Source organism: Pleuronectes platessa, chromosome 1 (genome assembly GCF_947347685.1).
Source record: "Pleuronectes platessa chromosome 1, fPlePla1.1, whole genome shotgun sequence".
NCBI classification, from domain to species: Eukaryota; Metazoa; Chordata; class Actinopteri; order Pleuronectiformes; family Pleuronectidae; genus Pleuronectes; species Pleuronectes platessa.
The window spans coordinates 30,501,118-30,524,322 of NC_070626.1; the positions used below are offsets into that span (position 1 = coordinate 30,501,118).

Below are 23,205 nucleotides of genomic sequence, written 5' to 3' on the forward strand. Positions count from 1 at the left end.
TGCTGCTGCTGAGGATTAGTTCAGATGACTTTAGATTAGAGCTCCGGTGGAAATGCAGAGGAAGCAAGATTACAGCAAATGAGGCTGAACTGAGCATTGTTTCACGTAAGCAACATTAATTTAGTTTTAACAGATGAAGGATGAACTGGAAAGAGAAATGTGTACTTTCACAGTTTAATCCTAAAACATCAGATATTTAAGAAACATCTGAACGTTTCTCCTGAGTTTTATGAACTGGTAGACCCTCAGGGATTTTATCAGGAAGTTTGGGATTAAAGAAAGAGTTGTATCTGATTGATTGATTGATTGATTGAATGGAGACAGCTCTCACTCCGTCTCTGAGGATATTTCAGTTATAGAGTTTTGGCAATTTTTTTAAACTTTTTTTTAACATTTTAGTCTTTGATCAACTGATTTATGAAATGAATGTTTAATAAATAAAAACATTTATACCAAATGTCCCGAAATCCTACAAACTTTGAGATATAAATATATATATTCTACTTAAATACATGATAAAGCTTGTGTTTGTGGGTTTCAGGATTGTACAGTAGCACCTCAGTGTTTACAGTTCGATCCCCATTAACAATACAGTCCAATGAGCTTTAATGGGCCTCTAATACCCCCCCGCTGACCCCCTCAAACCCTCACCCCCCTCCTCCCCCTCTGGCTCATCGCTGACTGCTGACACAGCCTTTACTCACCGGTCTGAAGCAGCTCTGTGGCCGCTCAGCGGGTTCGTTAAGGTTTCTGTGGAGGGGGGGGGGGGGGGGGGGGGGGGGGGGAGAGGTGGGTGGAGTGCAAAGGGTCAAGCCAATGGGCAGCTGGGATTATCACCGGCCCGCCATCTGCCATCCAAATAATATAATCAGTGTGAGGAAATCAATGGCCTGAGTAAATATCACACGTCTGCTCATTTCACCCAGAACGTTGAACCCGTCTGCAGGGTGGGCGGGGGGGGTCGCTGCTCCTCTGTTGAGTTCTAGTCCCAAACATCATCAGCAACACGTGTAGATGGGTTTTATTCAAGAACTCGCAACAGCACCAAGTTCTGTTAGAACCACTTAGGACAAGAGTCTCAATGAAGGCGGCAAAGCTCCTTTACCAGTGGTCAGAAAACCCAGTAACACTCACTGACTGTTGCGTTGCAGTGGTAACGGATACAACCAGCAGACAGGTTGTAACTGGGGGGGAACAGGGAGAGTTGAACCCCTCTATTGTCAGTGGGAAAGTTCCCTGCACCTTAAACAACATATACCTGCTCTGGTGTGAGAGAGGTCAAACTGTGGCAGCTCCCAGGTTCAGGTTCACGGTCACTTCAACACATTTGCTTTAAGAACGCGGCCCCTCGAGGACCTCAGTGCAACGGAATATCATGGGCCGCTGTGGATCAGGAGGTAGAGCGGGTCGTCGACTCACCAGAAGGTCGACGGTCCGATCCCGGGTCTTTTCTCCCTGAGTGAGCTGCTGAACCCCACATTGACCCTGAGTCTGAGAGACGTTTGATGAAACACTGGGCTGCACATAGATCAAAACTCTACTGTGATCATCTCAGTTACATATTCATGGAGATTCACCGCTTCACCAAATGGAGGTTTTGATATTTCAAAGTCTCAGACCGGTGTATGTAGCCCTGGTTGCTCCACACGTGATGAACTAATCTGAACGATATCACCAACAATGCTCCGGTTTACTCTCTTCAGAACACAGATGCTGCTCCGTATGAGTCATGCTAACAACATGCAGAGCTTACAGTCGCTAATTCAAACAGATGCCCCCCCCCCCCCCCCGCGGCGCACTTTTTCCCGCCCTTTCAATGCATCATATTGTTTTCTAATCGGCTCAGTCCTAATTAAACTGATATCCACATCCGCTCTTTTCATGTTAGCTCCGAACATTCAAATCTCCAACTGTCCTAATCCCGAGGGAAACAGTTTGTGCACGGCATCGTTCTCTGTGCACGATGAACAGGGTGTCGCTGGGGGGGGGGGGTGATGAGATCATCCGCCGCAGCTCCCGTGTGTCGACCAAGTGGAACAGAAAAGAGAAAGAGAGGAAACGGGGGAAGATCCGGTCAGGAGCCGGCTGCCCCCCCACCGAGTTCGGCGCAGTGGTCACTCATTGTTCTGCTGAGGAGTGTGATGCTGCCGGGAGGCGTCACTGGAGGATTAGTGAGCGGCGGCACATGTCAGGGAGTGAGAGTGTGGACCGGAGCTGCTGAGGATACTGAGGAAGAGGAGGGTCTGTCTCTGAAGTGATGCTACAGAAACAGAGCAGACAGGAAACGTTGAGGCCTCTGAACTCGTTTTCAGACCCGATTTGACCCGATCGCTAACTGGAGGTCAGTCGGTGCCGATTATCTGCTCAAACAATCCTGAAGTCTGAGGAGGGACTCAACGTTTCCTGTCTGCTCTGTATCTGTGGCCTCACTGAGCCTCTTCAGAGACAGACCCTCCTCTTCCTCAGTCTCAATGCCACCGATTGAGTCCGAGCCTCCTCGATCTCCAACCGTAAATATAATAAAGATAATCAGCTCCGACAGAAACGGGCAAACACCAATGAGAGCTCGTATAGATGTGACTGTAAACAACACAACATGCAACAGACCTTCAGCTCAAACTGAGAAATGCACCAGCCGCCTTCTCAGCCGTGATTCCATCTGAGCAGAACTCAGGACGTCAGGTCAGGGGAATCAGGAACATCTAAAGAAGTGACATCTTGTGACTGTGGCATCACGGCTCCTTCATGTTTTGGGTTTCTTGTTGGTCTCTGCCAGCGTAATAAACACAAAATACTAAAAAGGAAAAGTTATCTTCAATTTGCTGAGCACATGAATCAGTCCATCGGGGTCAAACCCACGCCGAGCGGAGAAGCTTCACCTCACGCTCACTTGCCTGGGAGCAACAAGGAGAATTAAACATTTACTTTGTCCCTTGAGATTTACTTGAATTCACGACCGTGTCCTAACATTACTGCGTGATTCTAATGGAGGGTTCAACAGTTCCACTCCTGAAATTTAGATATCAGTGCAAGTTAATTGACAAAGACATTAAAGTTTGAAGATTATGAACTACAGTTATAACTTCGTGCAGTTCTCTGCTCGTAGGCTTCGACTCGACTCAAACATGTTTCCGTTGGCGTTGGATTTGTGCGTCCAGCCTCCCCAGCGGTCGGGCCATGTAATCAGGACGGGAACTCGAGCCGTCCCTCAGCAGCTCGCTGTGGCCCCACTCATTATCTTATCTCCCATTGTCGCCCGCTGTAATTCCCCCCTCATGATTGATGATGTCGCTGTCTGATTACACCAAGACAAAACCCCCCGAAGATCACCTTTCATTCCTGCAGCCAACTGCACCAGCTCCACGAGGCCCACAGGCCCCCGGGAGGACTGGGGGGGGGGGTTTCTGAGCAAGAATCATCTGAGTTACAATCTGTGGTTTAAAATGAATCCTCATGTTCAAAGAATAATGCAGTTCCTGTACTTATACCTTTGTGAGGACCATGTCAAGGTGAGCACATCCTGGTCCTCACTTTGTCATTGGGCTGCTTCAGGGATAAGACCTGGTTCTAGGGTTAGAATCAGGTTTAGGGTTAAGGTAAGGGGCTAGGGAATGGATTATGCCAGTGGATGTCCTCACTAAGATTGAAGTGTGTGTATGTGTGTGAGTGTGTGTGTTTGTGTGTGTGTGTGAGTGTGTGTGTGTGTGTGTCACAAAGGGAATAAGGAAGCTGTGTGTTATAAAACATTCAGACTGAAGGCTCCTCTGCTCTGTCCCCGGCTGCGTTGGACAAATCAGAAAGGTGACCTGTGAGACAGCGAGCCCCGTCTCTCCGTGCGGCAGGTGGAGACAGACGCCTCATTACCGATGCCACAGGAGACAAAACCAGGCCAGGACTCGATGCCCCCCCCCCCCCTCGATGCTGGCGTTGAGTTTCCACGAGGCAGCGTTGGGCCCTCGCCGGGCGGCGCTCATCTCTGACCTCGGTGAGCGCAGGTCGCTGGCAGAGTCACATTAAAGTTTCAGAGGACCCAAAGGTCCCCGTCAGGAGTGTTAACAACAGCATTGTCCCGGCTCCCCACCACTCAAAGGCCCAAGTGTAACAGGGCACCCCCTCCAGTGGCCGGGGCCGCCCCCCCGGGGCCACAGATACAGTGACACCCCTCAGGTCCTTCTGCAGCTCTCCTCAAGTCAGACGGCGAAACAGAGATAGTTCCTCTGTTCTGTTTCCTGTGAGCTCAGAGGAAAGTGTCTCCTCCAACCTGAATAAAATATGTGTTGTGGAGAAAGTATCGGTCGGAGCTGAGTAATGAGCGAGCGGTGGGATCAGGCTCAGATGATGGGATTGCTGTGAGACGGCTGATCACATTAAAGGTGCAGTCCGACTAACAGGCCGTCACAGCCAATCAGCTGAGGACATGTTCCTCCTGTACCCTCACTCTGAGTTTTCAGACGTTTAGATTAAATCAAAAATTTAAACTTTAGGAGATAAGGAAAAAAGACAGATATTTCTTACTCTTCAAATGATCAATTATAACATAATTTTTTTATCTGTTTAAGAGGATTTCTGGAGTATATATGTTCAAGTCCGAGGGAAAGGCTACAAACTTGTAATAGTAACTTTTACTGACAGTAAAATTATCCTACTTTGTGATATTTTATAAGACAGCAGCAAAAGCTCAGGCTGAATAACTTTGCCTTAAAAAGTTCATGTGAAAAACAAACTTTCTCTATTTTTGACTGAGCGACAAACTAACACGGATTTTTGAAAAGTACAAAATAGACATTTATAGTAAAATAAAAACTATAATCGTAAAATATCTCTCAGTCCTGTTGATCAGTTTCCTCAGCTAGGAAGAGACGCCTGCTCTGTTATTGCCACCGAACGCCTCTGACCCCCCGCTGCTGGGATAAGATCATATTTATCTGGGATTTCTGGATGTTAATATTGAAGTGAAACAATGAAGGCACCTGCTCCAGATTGGATGACATCACTCCGACATGCTGCGGCTTAGCGACTGAGGTAGAACCGAGCTGAACATGAACAACAACAACTATCTCTAAAGGATTTGTTTATCCTCACAGCACAACTGTTGTGTGCGTATTGTGATTTAATTCTTTTTTCCAACATATTGTGGTTGTGGAGTGTTGGTACCAACCAGTGGATCCACGTGCATTGGATTCTTTCGATTATTAAGTCGTGCATGTCTAATTACATACAGTAAAAGTACAAAATGTTCTTTCTGTATCAGAAGAGAAAGTACTCGAACAATCAACCTCGTTATTTATCTTTTAAAAAAACGTATTAAACGTGTACTGTGACATTGAAGATGTTTTATGATCAATACTGCAGCCAGCTCCCTATTGGGGGTCTGTCATTTACCTTCCATTACTACACATAGTTTAGTCCAGTGGTTTCCAGCATGGTGCTCAGGATTCCTCCAAAGGTCACGAGATAAACGTGAGGAAATATTAAACGTATGCTCCCTTTGAGTGATTTCATGAAATCACCTTTAAGTTAAATCTCCTGAAAACACTTCACATCTAAAAACACGTCAGTCGAATGTTTTGCTTACGAAGAAAACGATTTCAATGTGTGTTATATTTTTTAAGTTGGTAAAACTGAAAAGTATCTGGAAGCTGAATCAAGTCTTCTCCTTGACATGCGACGGAGCAGAATTACAAGCAGCAGAAAATTAAAATACTCAAGTTTACTGAAGTGTTTGAAGTAACTTTGAAAGGTTTTGAATAAATATAAAAAATAGAGTTCCCCATCACGACAGAAATACTCTTTTGTTATCGTTATTAAATGTCATTGTCTTCATATTTTGATGATTTAAGCCTCGGAAGAAGAGGCTTAGGTGAATGAATGAGGAAAACTTTGAATTAAATGTTTATTAAGAAACAACGACATGAGAAAATAAAGATTATTACAAATGTCGCGATTATATAATTATATTTTCTGACGTATAACAAAATCAGCAGACTGATTTAGAAAAGTTCTCTGTGAACATGAGGTAAACCACCTTCAGGTCAAATGAGGGGTTTGCTGCCATCTAGTGGTTCAGTCCTGAGCCTCAATCACACGTTCAGATGAAACATGAATCTCATCATGGAACAACTGAGTGTTTGAGAGTAAACTCACAAAAACAACTGATCCTAAAACTCAAACACTGATTCCATCCTTTCTCTGTGGAGAATCTGGAAGAAGAGCTCTCTCTTTTCTGTTTCAGTCCTTTAGCTCCGTTTTCTTCTGGATCCCACGATGCATCAGAAAAACTAAAACCCCAGAATTCACCACAAACTGGATGAGGCCCATCGCGGAGATCCCGTAGTTCACGTACAGGAAGCCGCCGGCGGTCGGGCCCACCGTGCGCAGCAGGTTCTGAACCGACGCACACAGCCCGAGCATGGTGCCTGATAAGAGGAGCAGGTCGGGGGGGTGAGGATAAACACATCTGTAATACTTGTTCAGTTCTCATCATGATGAACGAGCTGAGTCTCGATCATGAGGTTCTTTTGTATTGTATTTATGTGGGTTTGACTTATAACAACACTAAGCAAATGTTCTATCTATCTTTCAACAGCAGCTGGATTGAAATGACTTTGGTGGTTGAGTGTGAACATGGAGAATGTTTCCTCTAATATTCACCAGGAAACGTTTCAAATATGAAGAATTCTGAGCAGTTTGGTGGATTTGTTTACAGCCGCAGCTCAGGAAGCCGGGGATCCTGGGTACTGGGCTGCAGGGGGCGCTGCTGCTCAGTAAAAGTGACACCTGTTGCTTTAAACCATAGATATATATAAATAAGGCTAGATGTCTCGGCCAATGGAGTCGAACACCCGTACATGGCGGCCATCTTGCGTCAGGGGACTCGCTCACCCATAACATTGTGATGTAATGGTACGTACTTTTTAAATAACTTGTTCAATTTTCCACCGATTTTTAAACGGTTTGGTTTGATATAAATGTCGGAGAATAATGTTCTTAAATGGGTACAAATTCCCTTTACAAATATACATCAAGAATTATTTTATTTTCTTTAAAAAGTACATGTACCACTACCAACACAATGTTATGGGTGAGCGAGCCCCCTGACGCAAGATGGCCGCCATGTGCGGTCGTTCGACATCTAGCCTTTATATATATATCGATGCTTTAAACGAGCTCTTTTCACACCCGTCAGTGATTTGAAGGGGTCATGTTTAATCAGATGAATTGTGTGTGTGTTGGTTGTGTGCGCTGCGGGAGGACGTCACCTGTGTCGGAGGACGGGACGCTCTTGGTGAGCATGGTGCTGGTGATCACGTTGAAGACACTGAGAGAGAACATCATGGGGAGGACGTTGATGCAGAACTGGAACACGGTCACGATGTAAATCTGCGGACGGACAGAAGTGTCTGGATTATTACAGTCAAAAATGAACAGAGGACATTTTTCTTCCTCTCCTGGATCACGGCCCAGTGCAGTAACTGGTGATGTCCTGGTGTGTCTGTGTTCACCTGAGCCAGCCCGACCAAAGCAGAGACGCCGATGGACAGGAGCAGCAGCGACCGCTCGGAGTACCTCATGGTGAGAGGGCCGAGCACCGCGCCCTGGATAACCTGGAACAAGCATCGCCGCCCGTCATCAGCGGCTGCACCAATCACACAAAGTCTCAGATTTCAGTTTGAGTCTGGACACCAACCATTGTCACGATGCCGAAGTACGCCATCATGTAGCCGTTCTGCTCCGGCAGCAGCTTGAAGAAGTCCAACGCAATGACCGAGAACATGACCTGGAAAATCCCTGTGGAGAGAAAGGAACCGATTTCTGAGCGGTTTTTCGATTTTGCAAGCTGACTTTGAACTTGTTATTTCTATTAAACCGTAAATCAAAAGACGGCTGCACTTGAATATTTTTATGAAAGTTAATTTGTGTATTTTAGTGTTTGCGAGACGGAGCTACACAGACTGCACTGAGCCCTGATGATCTCATATAATTATTACAATAATGTCTGAAAACAAATTCAAACTGGGATGAAATTTGAGACGTTAATAAAAAAAACAGTGACTCGCACCTGATGGTAAACCTGCGACTATCTTCACGGCAAACGTCTGAGCGACTCCTGGGAACTTCATCAGTCTCGTGATTTCTCCCAGATTTAACAATGACTTGCTTTTGTCGTCACCTGCAAAGAGAAACAAGACAACTGATGTAAAACACACAAACCAACAACCGCCAGGTGATGAGGTCTCCACCAGACAAATGACCACAACAAGTGAAATGTGTGAAGATACGACAAAAACAGTAAGGGAAGCACACAGGCTCAAACTGCAAAATCCACACCTTTTGTTTTTTACTCCCCAAAATATATATAAGTGATGTGAGGAGTGTTCACCTGCAACACAACACTTCACCACTAGATGTCACTAGATTCTATGTTTTCTGTCCTCTTGGGTAAAAGTGAAAGTAAAAGTAAATAAATATAAAGATCTGTTTCTATAAATCTTACCCCAAACCCAAGCAACATTTCCTCTTAAAAAATTAAAACAATAACAAAAGTTGTATCTGCTACTAGTTCAGGATCATATAAGTCTCATTAATCTGTAGTTATTTACATCAATGATTAATAGGCTAATAAACCAATTAGTAAAAGGCAGATGGTGTGAAGCACCCTGCATCTAAATTAATATGTTCCTCGGATCAAGTCAGAGATCAAAAGAGAAAAGTATTATTCATATTCATAATGACTAAATGAGGTTTCAGTTGAACCATAACAGTGAAACTCAACGATCCAAAACACCGGCCTGTGAGCCAGCAGCATCTTATACATGATACAGACTGGGAGGGATGAAGAGAAGAGCAGGAGGAGACGTGTCTCACCTTCTGCGCTGGTGCTTGAATCTTGATCTTTGGTTGTTTTTGGGATAAACTTTAAAACCAGCAGCAGAGTGAAGAAACTTCCCACTGCACCGAAACACGCAGTGAACGTCTCCCTGGGAAAAACAGAGTCGCAGCAGAGTCAGGAGGAGGAGTCGTGGGGAAATCATCTCAACGTCTGTGTCTGGTTGAAGGTGGACGTGTTAGGAAACAGCTCCACGAGTGTTTCCCAGAAATAAGATTCCTAACGTTGTTCTCATCCAGAGCTTCTTCTGGAAACGCTCTGGAAAGTGTCTTCAGTGCCCGTCTGTAAGTTGCTGCCCAGCGTCACTCACCCATAGCGCGTGTTGAGTTGTCCGCCCAACGTGGAGCCGACGATCATGCCGATGCCGAAACTCAGACCCAGTTTGGATAAACCATCCGCCCTCTTCTCCGGCTGGGACAGATCCGTGATGACCATCTGAGACGCTGCAGACCAGGAGGGAGGAGAGGAACAGAACAGAGATGAACTCAAGTTAGATTATGATGCAGGGTTCATACACATTTTGATCAATGGATTTCCATGACTTTAATAACTTTAAACCAAATTTCCATGACCGAAGATTTTGTGAAATCTCTGTGTATACGCGAAAAAGTGACAAAATTGAGTATTTAAGCTAACAATGAGAATTCCAAGGCACACAGTATACCTTAAAAGACACAAACCCAAGTATGCCTGCTTATATTTTGAGCGTATTTCTTTAAAAGCGTATTAATTATTTAAAACTCAGCGTAACTGAACGACATGAAAATATGAATATAGCAAATTTTCAGGACTTTTCCAAAACTTTTTGGATTTTATATTTTTCCTTGACTTTTCCAGGCCTGGAAAAAACACATTTTAAATTTCCATGAGTTTTCCAGGTTTTCCATAACCGTATGAACCCTGATGATGAGACGATGCATTCTGACGACAGTGCTCCTGGAGAGCGACCAGGTTTCTGTGTCATCGGCCCACATGCTGTTTAGAAGCAAAGGCAGTAGTGGTAGTAAAATTTACACACAGGGCCAACACACAAACTGTGCACTCACACTACGAGTCTCCGATCAACCTGACGACAATCTGCACGTCTCTGCACTGTGGGAGAACATGCAAACTCCTCACAGAAAGAACCCGGGATTCAAACCGCAGACCTCTTGGCTGTGAGGCTACAGTGCTGCGCCACCCTGACGGTTGAGGAGCTTCGTGCCCCGGGCCTTCACAAAGTTTGCTTTAGGAACATTTACTCTCAGTTTACCTTTTAAAAAACAGCCTTCACACAGGCTCCCTCAGGGCGTCACACCTACAGCAAACACTGGCCCCAGATAACACTGGCCCCGGGGCCCGGAAGAGCTTCATCTGTGTTTGAAAAGAGATTGAGAGAGGAGGACTGTAGCCGGGGGGGGGGGGGCTCACCAGGCAGGACGTGCATGAAGACCGTGGGGATTTTGTGCAGGAACAGCATCAGAGGATTACTTGCTACGGCCATAAGCAGAAAGAAAACCACAGTTGCAGCAAAGGCCAGAGACAGAGCTGCTCGTGCTCCGTGGAGATCTGCAAACCTGCCGACAGGAACGGACACACAAAGTTTACAGCCGCACAGACACACAACGCTGAAGATGACCCCGGAAAACACATCAGGAAAAATGCTCCATGCATTTTGTTTGTGTTGTCGTCATCGTGGCTTTGCACTTACCTTCCAAACACTGGACCCCCCAACAGCTGAATGACGCCCACCGTGGTTTGTAAATAACCGAACCACAAAGTGTCAAAGCCCAGTTTCTTTGCCAAATACTAAAGGAGACGTGAAGAAAGTACAGACGTTAAAATACACACAATCTTACTCACAGCAGTTGATCTACAACACTCTCCTTATTGAACCACGTCCAACTACACACACTCCAGAAGATCAGTTCCCACAAATACTATATCTTGAAATGTAAAGAGTGCAAAGAAGTCACAGATCTGTGTTATCTAGCTTACAAACACACAAACTAACACACAAACAGGGGCGGAAAAAACACAAACCTCCGATTAAAAGCAGACTGAAGATCACGCTGCTTGACGGCAGGAATATAAGAATACAAAATATAAAATAACTGTAGTGGAGTAAACAAAAATATCTCTGAGTGTAAAAGTGTAAAGTGGCATAAAAACAAACTTCTGAGAAGTACAAATACCTCCGATGTGTACTCTAGTAAATTCACTGTTCACTCTCATGACTTTAAGAGTATTTTAAACCGGTTTCCCTTGTATTTTAAATACTGTGGTGTATAAGTGATAGAGTATTATAAGTAAATGTGGTGATAAAGTGTCTGAATGCATCATTATTGCATCTTTATTACATGTAAACAACAACTATAACAACAACAACAACAGACATTGAACGCATCTCAGTTTCTTATGTTCTCCTGCAGCTTCTACCGCCTCACGTTCACGGCCACCTCGGAAATCTCAGCTTTGTGCGCTGACATAACACCAGGTTATTATGATCATGATCATTTTTCATAACTCACAGGAGTGACAGAAAACTGCAGGAACATCAGGGTCGTGTCCACCGCGGTGATGAGATACACCACGTTGATGATCCTGCTCCTCCTCCGCCTCTCCTCCTCGGCCCCGGCCGGGGAAACTTCACCTTTTCCGCTCATGTCGACGTCCGGAGGAGCTGCAGCTGCTCGGTCACGATCACCGGGAGACTGTGAGGTAACAGCGGGTTCAGAGGGAGTCTCCTGCCGCTGAACTCTCCCCTGCAGCCCGTGGACTTTGAGGCGGAGGAGGCGGAGCCGGGAGGTGGACGCTCCCTTCGGCCTGAAGCAGTGAGATAAACCCGGCGGTGGAGGCGGGGACGTGTTTGGTAGAAGCATCGTTCACCGGTGGATGTGCACGTGAGCGCGAGTCCCGCCGGTGACACCGGGAAGAACGATGAGCGCGAACCCGGACGTTTAAATTGTGAAAAGTCCCAGCGCACGTGAACTTGCAAGTTTCCTAACATGGGGGGTTCGAGTGCTCGTGCTGCGCGTCGTAATTTTGGAGATGTATTGAGTTTTTGAGTGAAATTTGAGGCTACTACTTATTTTAATCACCGCATCAATCAATTATTCTTTTGTTTTAATTGGCATTACAATTTCTTATAGTGAAATGGGATTTAATTTAAGATATAATTTATTCCCAAAGCCGTCAGAATGTAGAACTGTTTTCATATCAGGACACTACACCTTCTTCTTTCCCGCGGGCCGGATCCGGTCCGACTGTAAGTCAAATCCGGCCCGCGGGTGATAAGGGGAGAATATATTTTGTTATTTTATTTTTTATTTAATTTTTTTATTAAACTTTTTTTTAATTATCAGAATCAGGTTTATTGGCCAAGTAAGTTTGCAAAAACAGGGAATTTGACTCGGTAAAGTGGCTCTCAGTTACTTACAAAGAATACACATCACAAAACAATCATAACAAAACAAAACAAAGCAAAACAAAACAATACAACAGTCCGAACAGTGCGACGGTCTAAGAAAAGAAGTGCAGGTGTGCATATTACAATTTTCCAGTGAGGTTGAAATAAGTAAACATGATTAAATATAATTATAATATATATTATATATAATATCCGTCAGTTGGTCTGTTGCTGCAGAAACAGCAGCCGTATTCTCCAAATTTCGTGATACACACGAAGGTTCGTTTTTATGTTTATACATATTGTAGCGTCCTCGCCTCACAGACGACACGGAACTCCTTCTCTGTTTAGTTACTTTATTATAGTGAACACGAACATGTCACACTTGTCGTTCTTACTCCGTCACTCCACACATCAACAACCATAGATATATATATAGAGGCTAGATGTCTCGGCCAATGGAGTCGAACGTCCATACAGGGCTGCCATCTTGCGTCAGGGGGCTCGCTCACCCTTAACATTGTGATGTAATGGTACGTACTTTTTAAATAACCATAATTTATTCAATTTTCAACCAATTTTTAAACGGTGTGTTTTTTTATAAACATCAGAGAGGTAGTTATGACACTGCATACTTATGAATAATTATGTTATTTTCTAAAAAATTGAATAATGTTCTTAAATAGGTACAAGATTTCCCTTTACAAATATACATCAAGAATAATTTTCTTTTATTTTCTTTAAAAAGTACATGAACCCCTACCAACACAATGTTATGGGTGAGCGAGCTGCCTGTGGTAAGATGGCCGCCATGTGCGGACGTTCTACTCCGTTGGCTGGAAACGTGGACGAGACATCTAACATTATATATATATAGCTATGGGTTGGTGTGTGTGGATGTTTAACTATAGACCACCACCAGCTGCAGGGAAACAGGAAGTGACGCAAGTCGCTTAGCGTAGTACGTCAGTGGTGATTTGCAGAAATGGTGTTCAGATAACTTGTGAAACACGGATCACAAGTTATCAGGACACAGACAGAACTGACGTTCACTTTGTGTTGGTTTGATTCTCTACAGTTTATGAGACACATGTTTCAACCTGCGACACAACACGTGACGTCACGCACACACACAGACACACAGTCATGTGATTTCCAGTAAATGCAGAGATCACGAGCAGCCAGTGGAAGTGAAATTTCAAACTTTGTTCGAACTTTAAGGAGCAAAGGGAGGAGAGAGACGTGAAGTCTGAGGCTGGTGAGTGTTCAGCGACATTAATATTATTCATCGTGTGGGGGTTGACTCTGTTATATTTGAAGAAACACTAAGTTTATCTACCTGGCTTCATTGTGTGTGTTTGAGCTCACAGTGTTTTTCCTCTCAGACTGACGATGAGTGGTTATGAGGAGGAAGTGGAGGACAGAGCAGAGGCTCCAGGGTTCAGCTGTGTGTCTCTGAAGAGTGACATGTCCATGGGAGAACCTCACAACTTCAGTAAAGAACCTGGACCCTCACACACAAAGTAAGAGACCTGCTACAAACATGTGAAGCTCCAAACTGAATCCTCAGAGAATGAACCAGTGAATGATGTGTTCTGAATAAAACATGTTTGTGTTTGCAGAGGTCAGGACCACAGACTGAGAGCAGAGTCTCCAGGGTCCAGCTGTCTGTCTCTGAAGAGTGACTGGTCCATGAGAGAACCTCAAAACTTCAGTAATGAACCTGGACCCTCTCACACAGAGTAAGAGACTGTTTCTACTGGGACCTGCTCTGAAGAGGATCTAGTTTCCTCTAGTGTGGCCCCTGCATTAGGACACAGCTTCATTGAAGTTGGTGACTAATCTCTCAGAATCACTCAAAGAGCTGCAGACCTCCACCAAGAACCAACACGCTCCTTGTGACACCACTTTGAAATCCACTAGAGACTCATTTTTTGATTTGGATCTGCACCAAATTCCACAAACTGGTAAACATCAGTCCTCTGAACATGTTTGTGAAAGAGGACCCCCCCCCCCCCCCCCCCAATCTGGTTCAAAGACCACATCCTTCCACCAAGTTTACTGGTAATCTATTCAGTGGTGTTTTCAATCCCACTTGTTCAACCAACACACAAACATACTGGGTGAAAACAAAACCTCCTTGACAGAAGTGATGACAACCTGTGACTGTGACATGTGAGTTATCAGGACATGTCTTCACAGGGAGAGGAAGAGGAGTCATGTTTCTGAGGAGGAGCAGTCGTCCTGCTGTGCTTCGTTCCAGGACGTCCTGAAGAATCCAGTCTCCACCAGCTGTGGTCACTGGTTCTGCAGACAGTGCATCACCTCATACTGGGACCAGTCTGGTTCTTCAGGAGACTCCTCCTGTCCCCAGTGTGGACAAAGATCCAGAACAGGAGCTGGAGGTCAGACAGCCGGTCAGAGCAGCACTGTAGGGGAGAGCGGGGTAATGTGGGACATCGGGTGATGTGAAACACCCACTGTATCTAGGCAACGGAACACATTTGTGGTCATGTGACTATTATGTTTTCAAGCCCCTCCCATTCCCCCCTTGCCATGAAGGAGAAGTTTTTGCAGGTGCTGTGGAAAGTATTTTTTTCACAAAAATGTGTTTTTTGCATGTAAAAGTAAATTTTCTTGCTTTGAACTTAATCAACTGTTGTGTCAAAACAAATTGATACAGGTAGAGAAAATTATATCATACATGTTGATGAACTTCCAACATATAAAACCATGTGATTGATGCTAGCTGAAGATTAGCCTGAATTGATAAAAGATGTTGTTTTTCTAAAATTGTGGCTTTGGGGTAAAGTGGTACAAATGCTGTGGGGTAAAGTGGGACAGTGTCTCACTTTACCCCACCATGAAGCACAAGTTAAGTTTAGTCTTAAATATATTTTAGTGTTATATTACATTATATATGTTTTATTTTTAATGTGATAAACATTGTATAAAAGCCATCATGCCAAGAAACTACACCAGGAAGACATCCTGGGGCCAAACACCCCTCGCAGAGTTGGAGAGTGCAGCCGCTGAGGTCATGAAGGAAATAAGTCCTTAAGAAAAGCTGGAAGGGATAGAAATATTGATAAGACAACACCCAAACGATTCATAAAGTAAAGACAAAGGGAAAGTAAAATCAGTAGCCTGGGGTGCAGTAGCTGAGGTAAAGAGAATATTCACAGATGAGATGGAGGAGGAGCTTGCCAAACACTTGAAACAACTAGCTGACCAGTTCCATGGCCTTGCTCCAGTTAAGTGCCGTGAACTATGGAGCCAGAACAGTCTCAAAAGGATTAAATGCACACAGAAATGAATACATGCGCAAAAAAGATCCACAAATACATTTTCAATGCACACACAAATATGTTTCATTCCATATATAAGTAAAAAAAATTCACATGTAAAATATAAGATTCATAAACATATTTCCGATGCACACACAAATAGAAAAAAAATTCACAAATATATGCATGTAAAAGTATTTGCAATCTTCATCAAATACATATTTGGAGCTTGTTACATTCATATATAAACTGTTGGACCTGCATTTACAAAGTGCTTTTAATTTGTAAACCTCGCTGCATTTGTGTGTGAGACTTTTGAGACTTTTGAGACTTCCCTGACGTGTCTCTGTTTCACGAATGCGTTTTTTCTAAGAGGGGATCGTCTGTAGCCAATCAGATGTCTCACTCCTGTACAGCCAATCACGTGAGTGCCATTACAGGACGTCATTAAAACGCCCGCAGGCAGCCTGGAGGTTTTTAGCCCGCCAGCCAATAGACATAGAATTAGTAGACGCTGATCCCCGGCTCCTCACACACAGTGAACGATGACAACAGAAAAGGATGTTGATGACGTGACAGTTTTGCTGAAATAAAGTGACACCCAGCGGGTCATAATGCTTATGTTATCGTGTCTTAACGCAGCGGTTCCCCGGTCTTGTTTCCAAACTGCGTTGCTAATTCAACAGCTGCAACAGGTTGAAGCTACACGGAGGCAGCTAGCTCCCCCTTCCCAGCTTCCACACACAATCAGCCGGACAACGCCGCTGGCTCAACACACTTGTCACACTAATCAGCGGCGTTGTCCGGCTGACGGTGGCTGGTTAGAGCACTTCATGTGTGTACGGTCACATACGGTTATAACGAACTTTGATAACGGGGATAGCGGGCTAGCCACCATGCTAACTGCGGTGGGAACAGCGCCAAAACCCGCTGACTTTAATCCCAAGGCTCTCATCACATTGTTTCTCAAACACCGTCAGGTTAGAAGCAAACACTTGGTAGTAGCTAGTATCGGCTGTCCGTGCTGATTGTGTGTGGAAGCTAGCTGCCTCCGTGTAGCTTCAAGCTGTTGCAGCTGTTGAATGAGCAACGCAGTTTGGAAACAATACCGGGGAACCGCTGCGTTAAGACACGATAACATAAGCACTTTGACCCGCTGGGTGTCACTTTATTTCAGCAAAACTGTCGCGTCATCAACATCCTTTTCTGTTGTCATCGTTCACTGTGTGTGAGGAGCCGGGGATCAGCGTCTACTAATTCTATGTCTATTGGCTGGCGGGCTAAAAACCTCCAGGCTGCCTGCGGGCGTTTTAATGACGTTGTGTAATGGCACTCACGTGATTGGCTGTACAGGAGTGAGACATCTGATTGGCTACAGACGATCCCCTCTTAGAAAAAACGCATTCGTGAAACAGAGTCGCGTCAGGGGAGTCTCAAGAGTCTCAAAAGTCTCACACACAAATGCAGCGAGGTTTACAAATTAAAAGCACTTTGTAAATGCAGGTCCAACAGTTTATATATGAATGTAACAAGCTCCAAATATGTATTTGATGAAGATTGCAAATACTTTTTTTCTATTTGTGTGTGCATCGGAAATATGTTTATGAATCTTATATTTTACATGTGAATTTTTTTTACTTATATATGGAATGAAACATATTAGTGTGTGCATTGAAAATGTATTTGTGGATCTTTTTTGCGCATGTATTCATTTCTGTGTGCATTTAATCCTTTTGAGACTGTTCTGGCTCCATAGTGAACTGGCATTTGAATACGCAGAGAAAACAATATCCCTGTCCCTGCCAACTGGACAGAGAAACAATGTGCAGGTAAGCTAGGGTGTGCAAGAGATCACATGACTCATAATAATCATAAATGTGTTTAATTGACCAATCCCCATGATTCTGTTACTAGTCCGATATTAGTGGTTGTCAATCTAGCTGTCGGGATTTTAACTATTACATCATGTGTTGTTATGGTAGTTTTAAAGTGGAAAAAATAAGTGGACCACTTTACCCCGTAGCTGGGGTAAAGTGGGACACAAGATCATATTTTCACTGCCCTTTGTCCTGAAGACATTCAGATCATTTCCATTGCTAGAACACATCCTGAATTGGAAATGTGTAAATTTTACTGATATATCAGTTTAGCTCGCCTAGAGGTGAGCAAATGTAAAAAATGTCCCATATTACCCCGCTCTCCCCTACATGTGTCTGCCGCAGTGTTAATTTCGTTGACGAAAACTATGACGAAAAATATCCGTTAACGACCCTTTTTCCATGACGAAGACGAGACGAAGACGAAACGAAAACGGATCTTTGAAAATAAAAACTATGACTAAATCTATTTTTAATTTTCGTTGACGAGACGAGACGAGACGGAAATGTTGGTGGTTGACTAAGTCACAGTAATTTTTTTAAACATCATCGTATCAGGCCGTCATGAAGTATCAGGAGCGGGCGAGTGAGTGTGTGTGTCTGTGTGTGTCTGTGTGTGTGTGTGTGTGTGTTTGCGCCAGATAGCGCACCGGTCCCGAGGCTCCGCCCCCTGCCCCGCTCACTCGCTCAGAGAGACACAGTGATATCAGAGCTCGTTCACGTGAAGAAGCCGGTCACTGACTGGTTGCTTCTTAACTATGGAAACAGTGAAAACACAGAGTTTCTCTGGTCTCAGCTGATCAGAGATCAGCGCAGCAGCTTCTTGATCAGAGCAGAAGCTGCAGTTGGTTTCTAAAGAGCTTCAGTATCTGTGTTCGCCTCCAGTCTAACCTGCTCTCGCTTTTTGTTTTCACATTTAAAACCAAATTTATATTTTTAAGCTATTAGGCTGCAGCTATATGTTTTTATTTATTTCAAAATAGGGTACTTCTTATTTCATACATTTCCCACAAGTATGGGGAGGACTCAAATAGCCCTACAAAGTTCTGTGTTTAATTTATTTCAAAGTTATAATACTTATAAATGCAACAAACTATAGTGTAGTATAGTATAACTTCAGACACATTTTATTTGGGGGAAGAGGGGGCAAAATAAGTAAGTAAAGGTTGCTGACCCCTGCTATAGACCTATGCTGTTAGGGATATCTAATGGACAACCTAAGTACTGCAAGCTAGACTATTATGCAGTTTTAGACACAACACAGTGTCCCTGGGCCTGAGAAGAGAAGAAAAGGAGTTTAATGTGGCTATTAAATGTGACTAAAACTAGACTAAAATATAATTTGTTTTCGTCGACTAAAACTAGACTAGAACTAAGAAGGATAAAAATGACTAAATGTGACCAAAACTAATATGCATTTTCGTCAAAAGACTAAGACTAAGACTAAATGAAAAATACCTGCCAAAATTAAGACTGGTCTGCAGATGTCTTCACTTCTGACAACAGCACATGTGGTTTTATTTGGTTCCTTCATACAGCATCAACATTTAACATCGTTAGAAAAGCACAAAGTTACAAAGCTTTTATTTTCTGTAGTTTTTCTGTATCTGATGAAATCAATCAGCAGATTCTCAGATTCTATGTCTCTGACATTGTTTCTTGTCTTTCAGCAGATCGTGGTCTGCAGGAGGTTTTAGATGAACATAAGCTCAGTGTGAGGAGGAGATGTGAACATGTGACTGAAGGAAATGATGAAACAGGAAGTAGAACCCTCCTCAACAGGATCTACACTGATCTCTACTCCACAGAGGGACAGAGTGAAGAGGTTAATACTCAACATGAGGTGAGGCAGCTTGAGAAGGCTTCCAAGATGAAGATCCTCCAGGACACTCCCATCAAGGTCCACGACATCTTTAAAGCCTCCACTGACCAGCAGAGCAGCATCAGAGTCGTCCTGACCAACGGCGTCGCTGGCGTTGGAAAAACCTTCTCGGTGCAGAAGTTCACTCTGGACTGGGCAGAGGGTTTAGAAAACCAGGATGTGGGTCTGCTGGCTGTGCTTTCGTTCAGGGAGCTGAACTTGGTGAAGGACCAGCAGCACAGTCTTCTCACGCTGCTCCATGTTTTCCATCCAGCGTTACAGAAGCTCACTGCAGAGACGCTCGCTGTCTGTAAACCTTTGTTCATCTTTGACGGCCTGGATGAAAGCAGACCTTCTCTGGACTTCAACCACAGGGAGCTTGTGTCTGAGGTCACACAGAGGTCATCAGTCAACGTGCTGCTGACAAACCTCATCCGGGGGAATCTGCTTCCCTCGGCTCTCGTCTGGATAACCTCCAGACCTGCGGCGGCCAATCAGATCCCCCCTACATGTGTTGACAGGGTCACAGAAGTACGAGGCTTCACTGACGCCCAGAAGGACGAGTACTTCAGGAGGAGATTCAGTGATGTAGAGCTGTGCAGCAGAATCATCTCACACATCAAGATGTCCAGGAGCCTCCGCATCATGTGTCAAATCCCAGTCTTCTGCTGGATCAGTGCTACAGTTCTGGAGCACATGTTGACCACAGACCAGAGAGGAGAGCTGCCCAAGACCCTTACTGACCTGTACTCACACTTCCTGCTGGTTCAGACAAAGAGGAAGAACAACAAGTACGGTGAGAAGAAGGCTGACAGGGACGTTCTCCTGAAGCTGGGGAGGCTGGCACTTAAACATCTGGAGGAAGGAAACATCATGTTCTACCAAGAAGACCTGGAGCAGTGTGGTCTTAATGTCACAGAGGCCTCGGTGTACTCAGGAGTTTGTACTGAGATCTTCAGAAGAGAGTGTGTGATCTTCCAGAAATCAGTCTACTGCTTTGTTCATCTGAGCGTTCAGGAGTTTCTGGCTGCAGTCTACATGTTCCACTGTTACACCGAGAGGAACACAGAAGAACTCAACAACTTCTTGGGAACATATGGGGACACAGACTGTAACTTCTCCCTGGATGACCTCCTGAAGAGAACCATGAAGAAATCGCTCACCAGTACAAATGGTCATCTGGACCTGTTTGTTCGCTTCCTTCACGGCCTCAGTCTGGAGTCCAACCAGAGAGTCTTAGGAGACCTGCTGGGTCGGACAGGGAACAATCCAAAGATCATCCAGAGAGTCATCAACAACCTGAAGGAGATGGAGAGTGATGACATTTCTCCTGACAGAAGCATCAACATCTTCCACTGTCTGACTGAGATGAACGAGCACTCAGTTCATCAGCAGATGAAACTGTTCCTGACGTCAGAGAACAGATCAGAGGAGAAACTCTCTGAGATCCACTGCTCAGCTCTGGCCTACATGCTGCAGATGTCAGAGGAGGTTCTGGATGAGTTGGACCTGATGAAGTTCAACACATCATACCAGGGTCGACTGAGACTGATCCCAGCTGTGAGGAACTGCAGGAAGGCTCGGTGAGTCCAGACATGATCAATAACATGTTCAATCAGTGGAGATGAGTCATTCTTCAAATACACTCAGTGTTAAATGATTCTCATTGTTTTGGGCAGCATGGTGTTGCTGTGGTCAACACTGTTAGTGCAGCCTTTCTGTGAGGAGGAGGTTCTCCTGGTGTCTGCAGGGTTTTCTCTGGGTTCTCCAGCTTCCTCCACAAACTCATTTATGTAACATATACATTTGGTATTAATACATATATTCTCATTGTTCTCATGTCCATATGAGAACAACTGATCAGATGTGGGGAGTGAAATCCAATAGGGGAGGGGGGCCCATGGAAAGCCTTGATGATTACAATATATAAATAATAATTAATTATATTAATTTCATTTCTAAGTGCTTAATGAAACTGGTTGAATAAATCGATTGATTGGCTGAAGGACTGTGGTCAACTGTCTCACCAGTGGCGGATGGTGAAAAATATTCATCAGCCGTTGTGCTGTCAAACTACGATTCAACACAAACTGCAGGAAACCAGGTCTTTGTGAAATATCATCATCATCATCAGATCATCGTCATCCGCTTATCCGGGGTCGGGTCGCGGGGGGAGCAGCTCAAGCAGGGGGCCCCAGACTTCCCTTTCCCGGGCCACATTGACCAGCTCTGACGGGGGGATCCCGAGGCGTTCCCAGGCCAGTTTTGAGATATAATCTCTCCACCTAGTCCCGGGTCTTCCCCGAGGTCTCCTCCCCACTGGACGTGCCTGAAAAACCTCCCAAGGGAGGCGCCCAGTGGGCATCCTTACCAGATGCCCGAACCACCTCAGCTGACTCCTTTCTAAGTAAAGGAGCAGCGGCTCTAATCCGAGTTCCTCACGGATGACTGAGCTTCTCACCCTATCCCTAAGGGAGACGCCAGCCACCCTTCTGAGAAAACTCATCTCGGCCGCTTGTACCCGCGATCTCGTCCTTTCGGTCATCACCCAGCCCTCATGACCATAGGTGAGGATAGGAACGAAGATCGACCGGTAGATCGAGAGCTTTGCCTTGCGGCTCAGCTCTCTTTTCGTTACAACGGTGCGGTAAAGCGAACGCAATACCGCCCCCAGCTGCTCCGATTCTCCGGCCAATCTCACGCTCCATAGTACCCTCACTCGCGAACAAGACCCCGAGGTACTTGAACTCCTTCACTTGGGCTAAGGACTCATTTCCTACCCGGAGTAAGCAACCATTGGTTTCCTGCTAAGAGTCATGGCCTCAGATTTAGCGGTGCTGATCCTCATCCCAGCCGCTTCACACTCGGCCGCCAGCCGATCCAGTGAGTGCTGAAGGTCACAAGCCGATGATCCAATGAGGACCACATCATCCGCAAAAAGCAGTGACGAGATCCTCAGACCACCGAACTGCAACCCCTCCCCACCACGACTACGCCTCGATATCCTGTCCATGTATATCACAAACAGGATTGGTGACAAGGCGCAGCCCTGGCGGAGACCAGCACCCACTGAGAACGAAACTGACTGGCTGCCGAGGACCCGAACACAGCTCTCGCTTTGGGAGTACAGAGATTGGATGGCCCTGAGGAGAGACCCCCTTACCCCATACTCCCGCAGCACCTCCCACAGTTTCTCCCGGGGGACCCGGTCATACGCCTTCTCCAGATCCACAAAACACAAGTGGACCGGATGGGCATACTCCCAGGCCCCCTCCAGGATCCTTGCGAGAGTGAAGAGCTGGTCCGTAGTTCCACGTCCGGGGTGAAAACCGCATTGTTCCTCTTCAATCTGAGGTTCGACGATCGGCCGAACCCTCCTTTCCAGCACCTTGGAGTAGACTTTACCAGGGAGGCTGAGAAGTGTGATACCCCGGTAATTGGCACACACTCTCTGGTCCCCCTTTTTGAACAGGGGAACCACCACCCCGGTTTGCCAAGTCCTTCTCCATGGCCTCTCCGAACTTCTCCCACACCCACTGCTTAGCCTCCGACACGGCAGCAGCTGCAGCCCTTCGGGCCTGTCGGTACCCTGCAACCGAGTCCGGAGTCCTCCAGGATATCATATCCCGGAAGGCCTCCTTCTTCAATCGGACGGCTTCCCTGACCACCGGTGTCCACCACGGTGTCCGAGGGTTACCGCCCCTTGAGGAGCCTAAGACCCTGAGGCCACAGCTAGCCACCGCAGCTTCAGCAATGGAGGCTTTGAACACCGCCCACTCTGGCTCAATGCCCCCAACCTCCACAGGAATGCCAGAAAAACTCCGCCGGAGGTGTGAGTTGAAGATACCTAGGACGGGGGCCTCCTCCAGACGTTCCCAGTTCACCCGCACTACTCGTTTGGGCTT

General features: G+C 45.4%; 2 protein-coding genes across 2 annotated transcripts in view; one reads left to right on the forward strand and one right to left on the reverse strand.

Moving 5' to 3' along the window:
* Window positions 1-5,879: 5,879 nt before the first annotated feature.
* slc22a18 (solute carrier family 22 member 18) lies at window positions 5,880-11,817 on the reverse strand. Its single transcript, XM_053425213.1, has 10 exons — window positions 11,398-11,817; window positions 10,578-10,675; window positions 10,298-10,443; window positions 9,198-9,330; window positions 8,866-8,978; window positions 8,060-8,170; window positions 7,688-7,788; window positions 7,503-7,604; window positions 7,260-7,380; window positions 5,880-6,416 (listed from the first exon to the last, which is right to left on the reverse strand). The coding sequence occupies exons 1-10, from the start codon at window positions 11,746-11,748 to the stop codon at window positions 6,229-6,231; spliced, it is 1,464 nt and encodes a 487-aa protein (XP_053281188.1). The 5' UTR covers window positions 11,749-11,817; the 3' UTR covers window positions 5,880-6,228.
* A 1,209-nt stretch (window positions 11,818-13,026) lies between these two features.
* The window catches only part of LOC128442553 (NACHT, LRR and PYD domains-containing protein 12), a 226,845-nt gene continuing 216,666 nt past the window's right edge, over window positions 13,027-23,205 (forward strand). Inside the window, exons 1-5 of the mRNA XM_053425059.1 lie at window positions 13,027-13,533; window positions 13,661-13,798; window positions 13,898-14,017; window positions 14,478-14,680; window positions 19,110-20,883. Of these exons, the coding sequence (XP_053281034.1) occupies window positions 13,668-13,798; window positions 13,898-14,017; window positions 14,478-14,680; window positions 19,110-20,883 (2,228 nt within the window). The 5' untranslated portion in view covers window positions 13,027-13,533; window positions 13,661-13,667. The remainder of the gene's footprint in view (window positions 13,534-13,660; window positions 13,799-13,897; window positions 14,018-14,477; window positions 14,681-19,109; window positions 20,884-23,205) is intronic.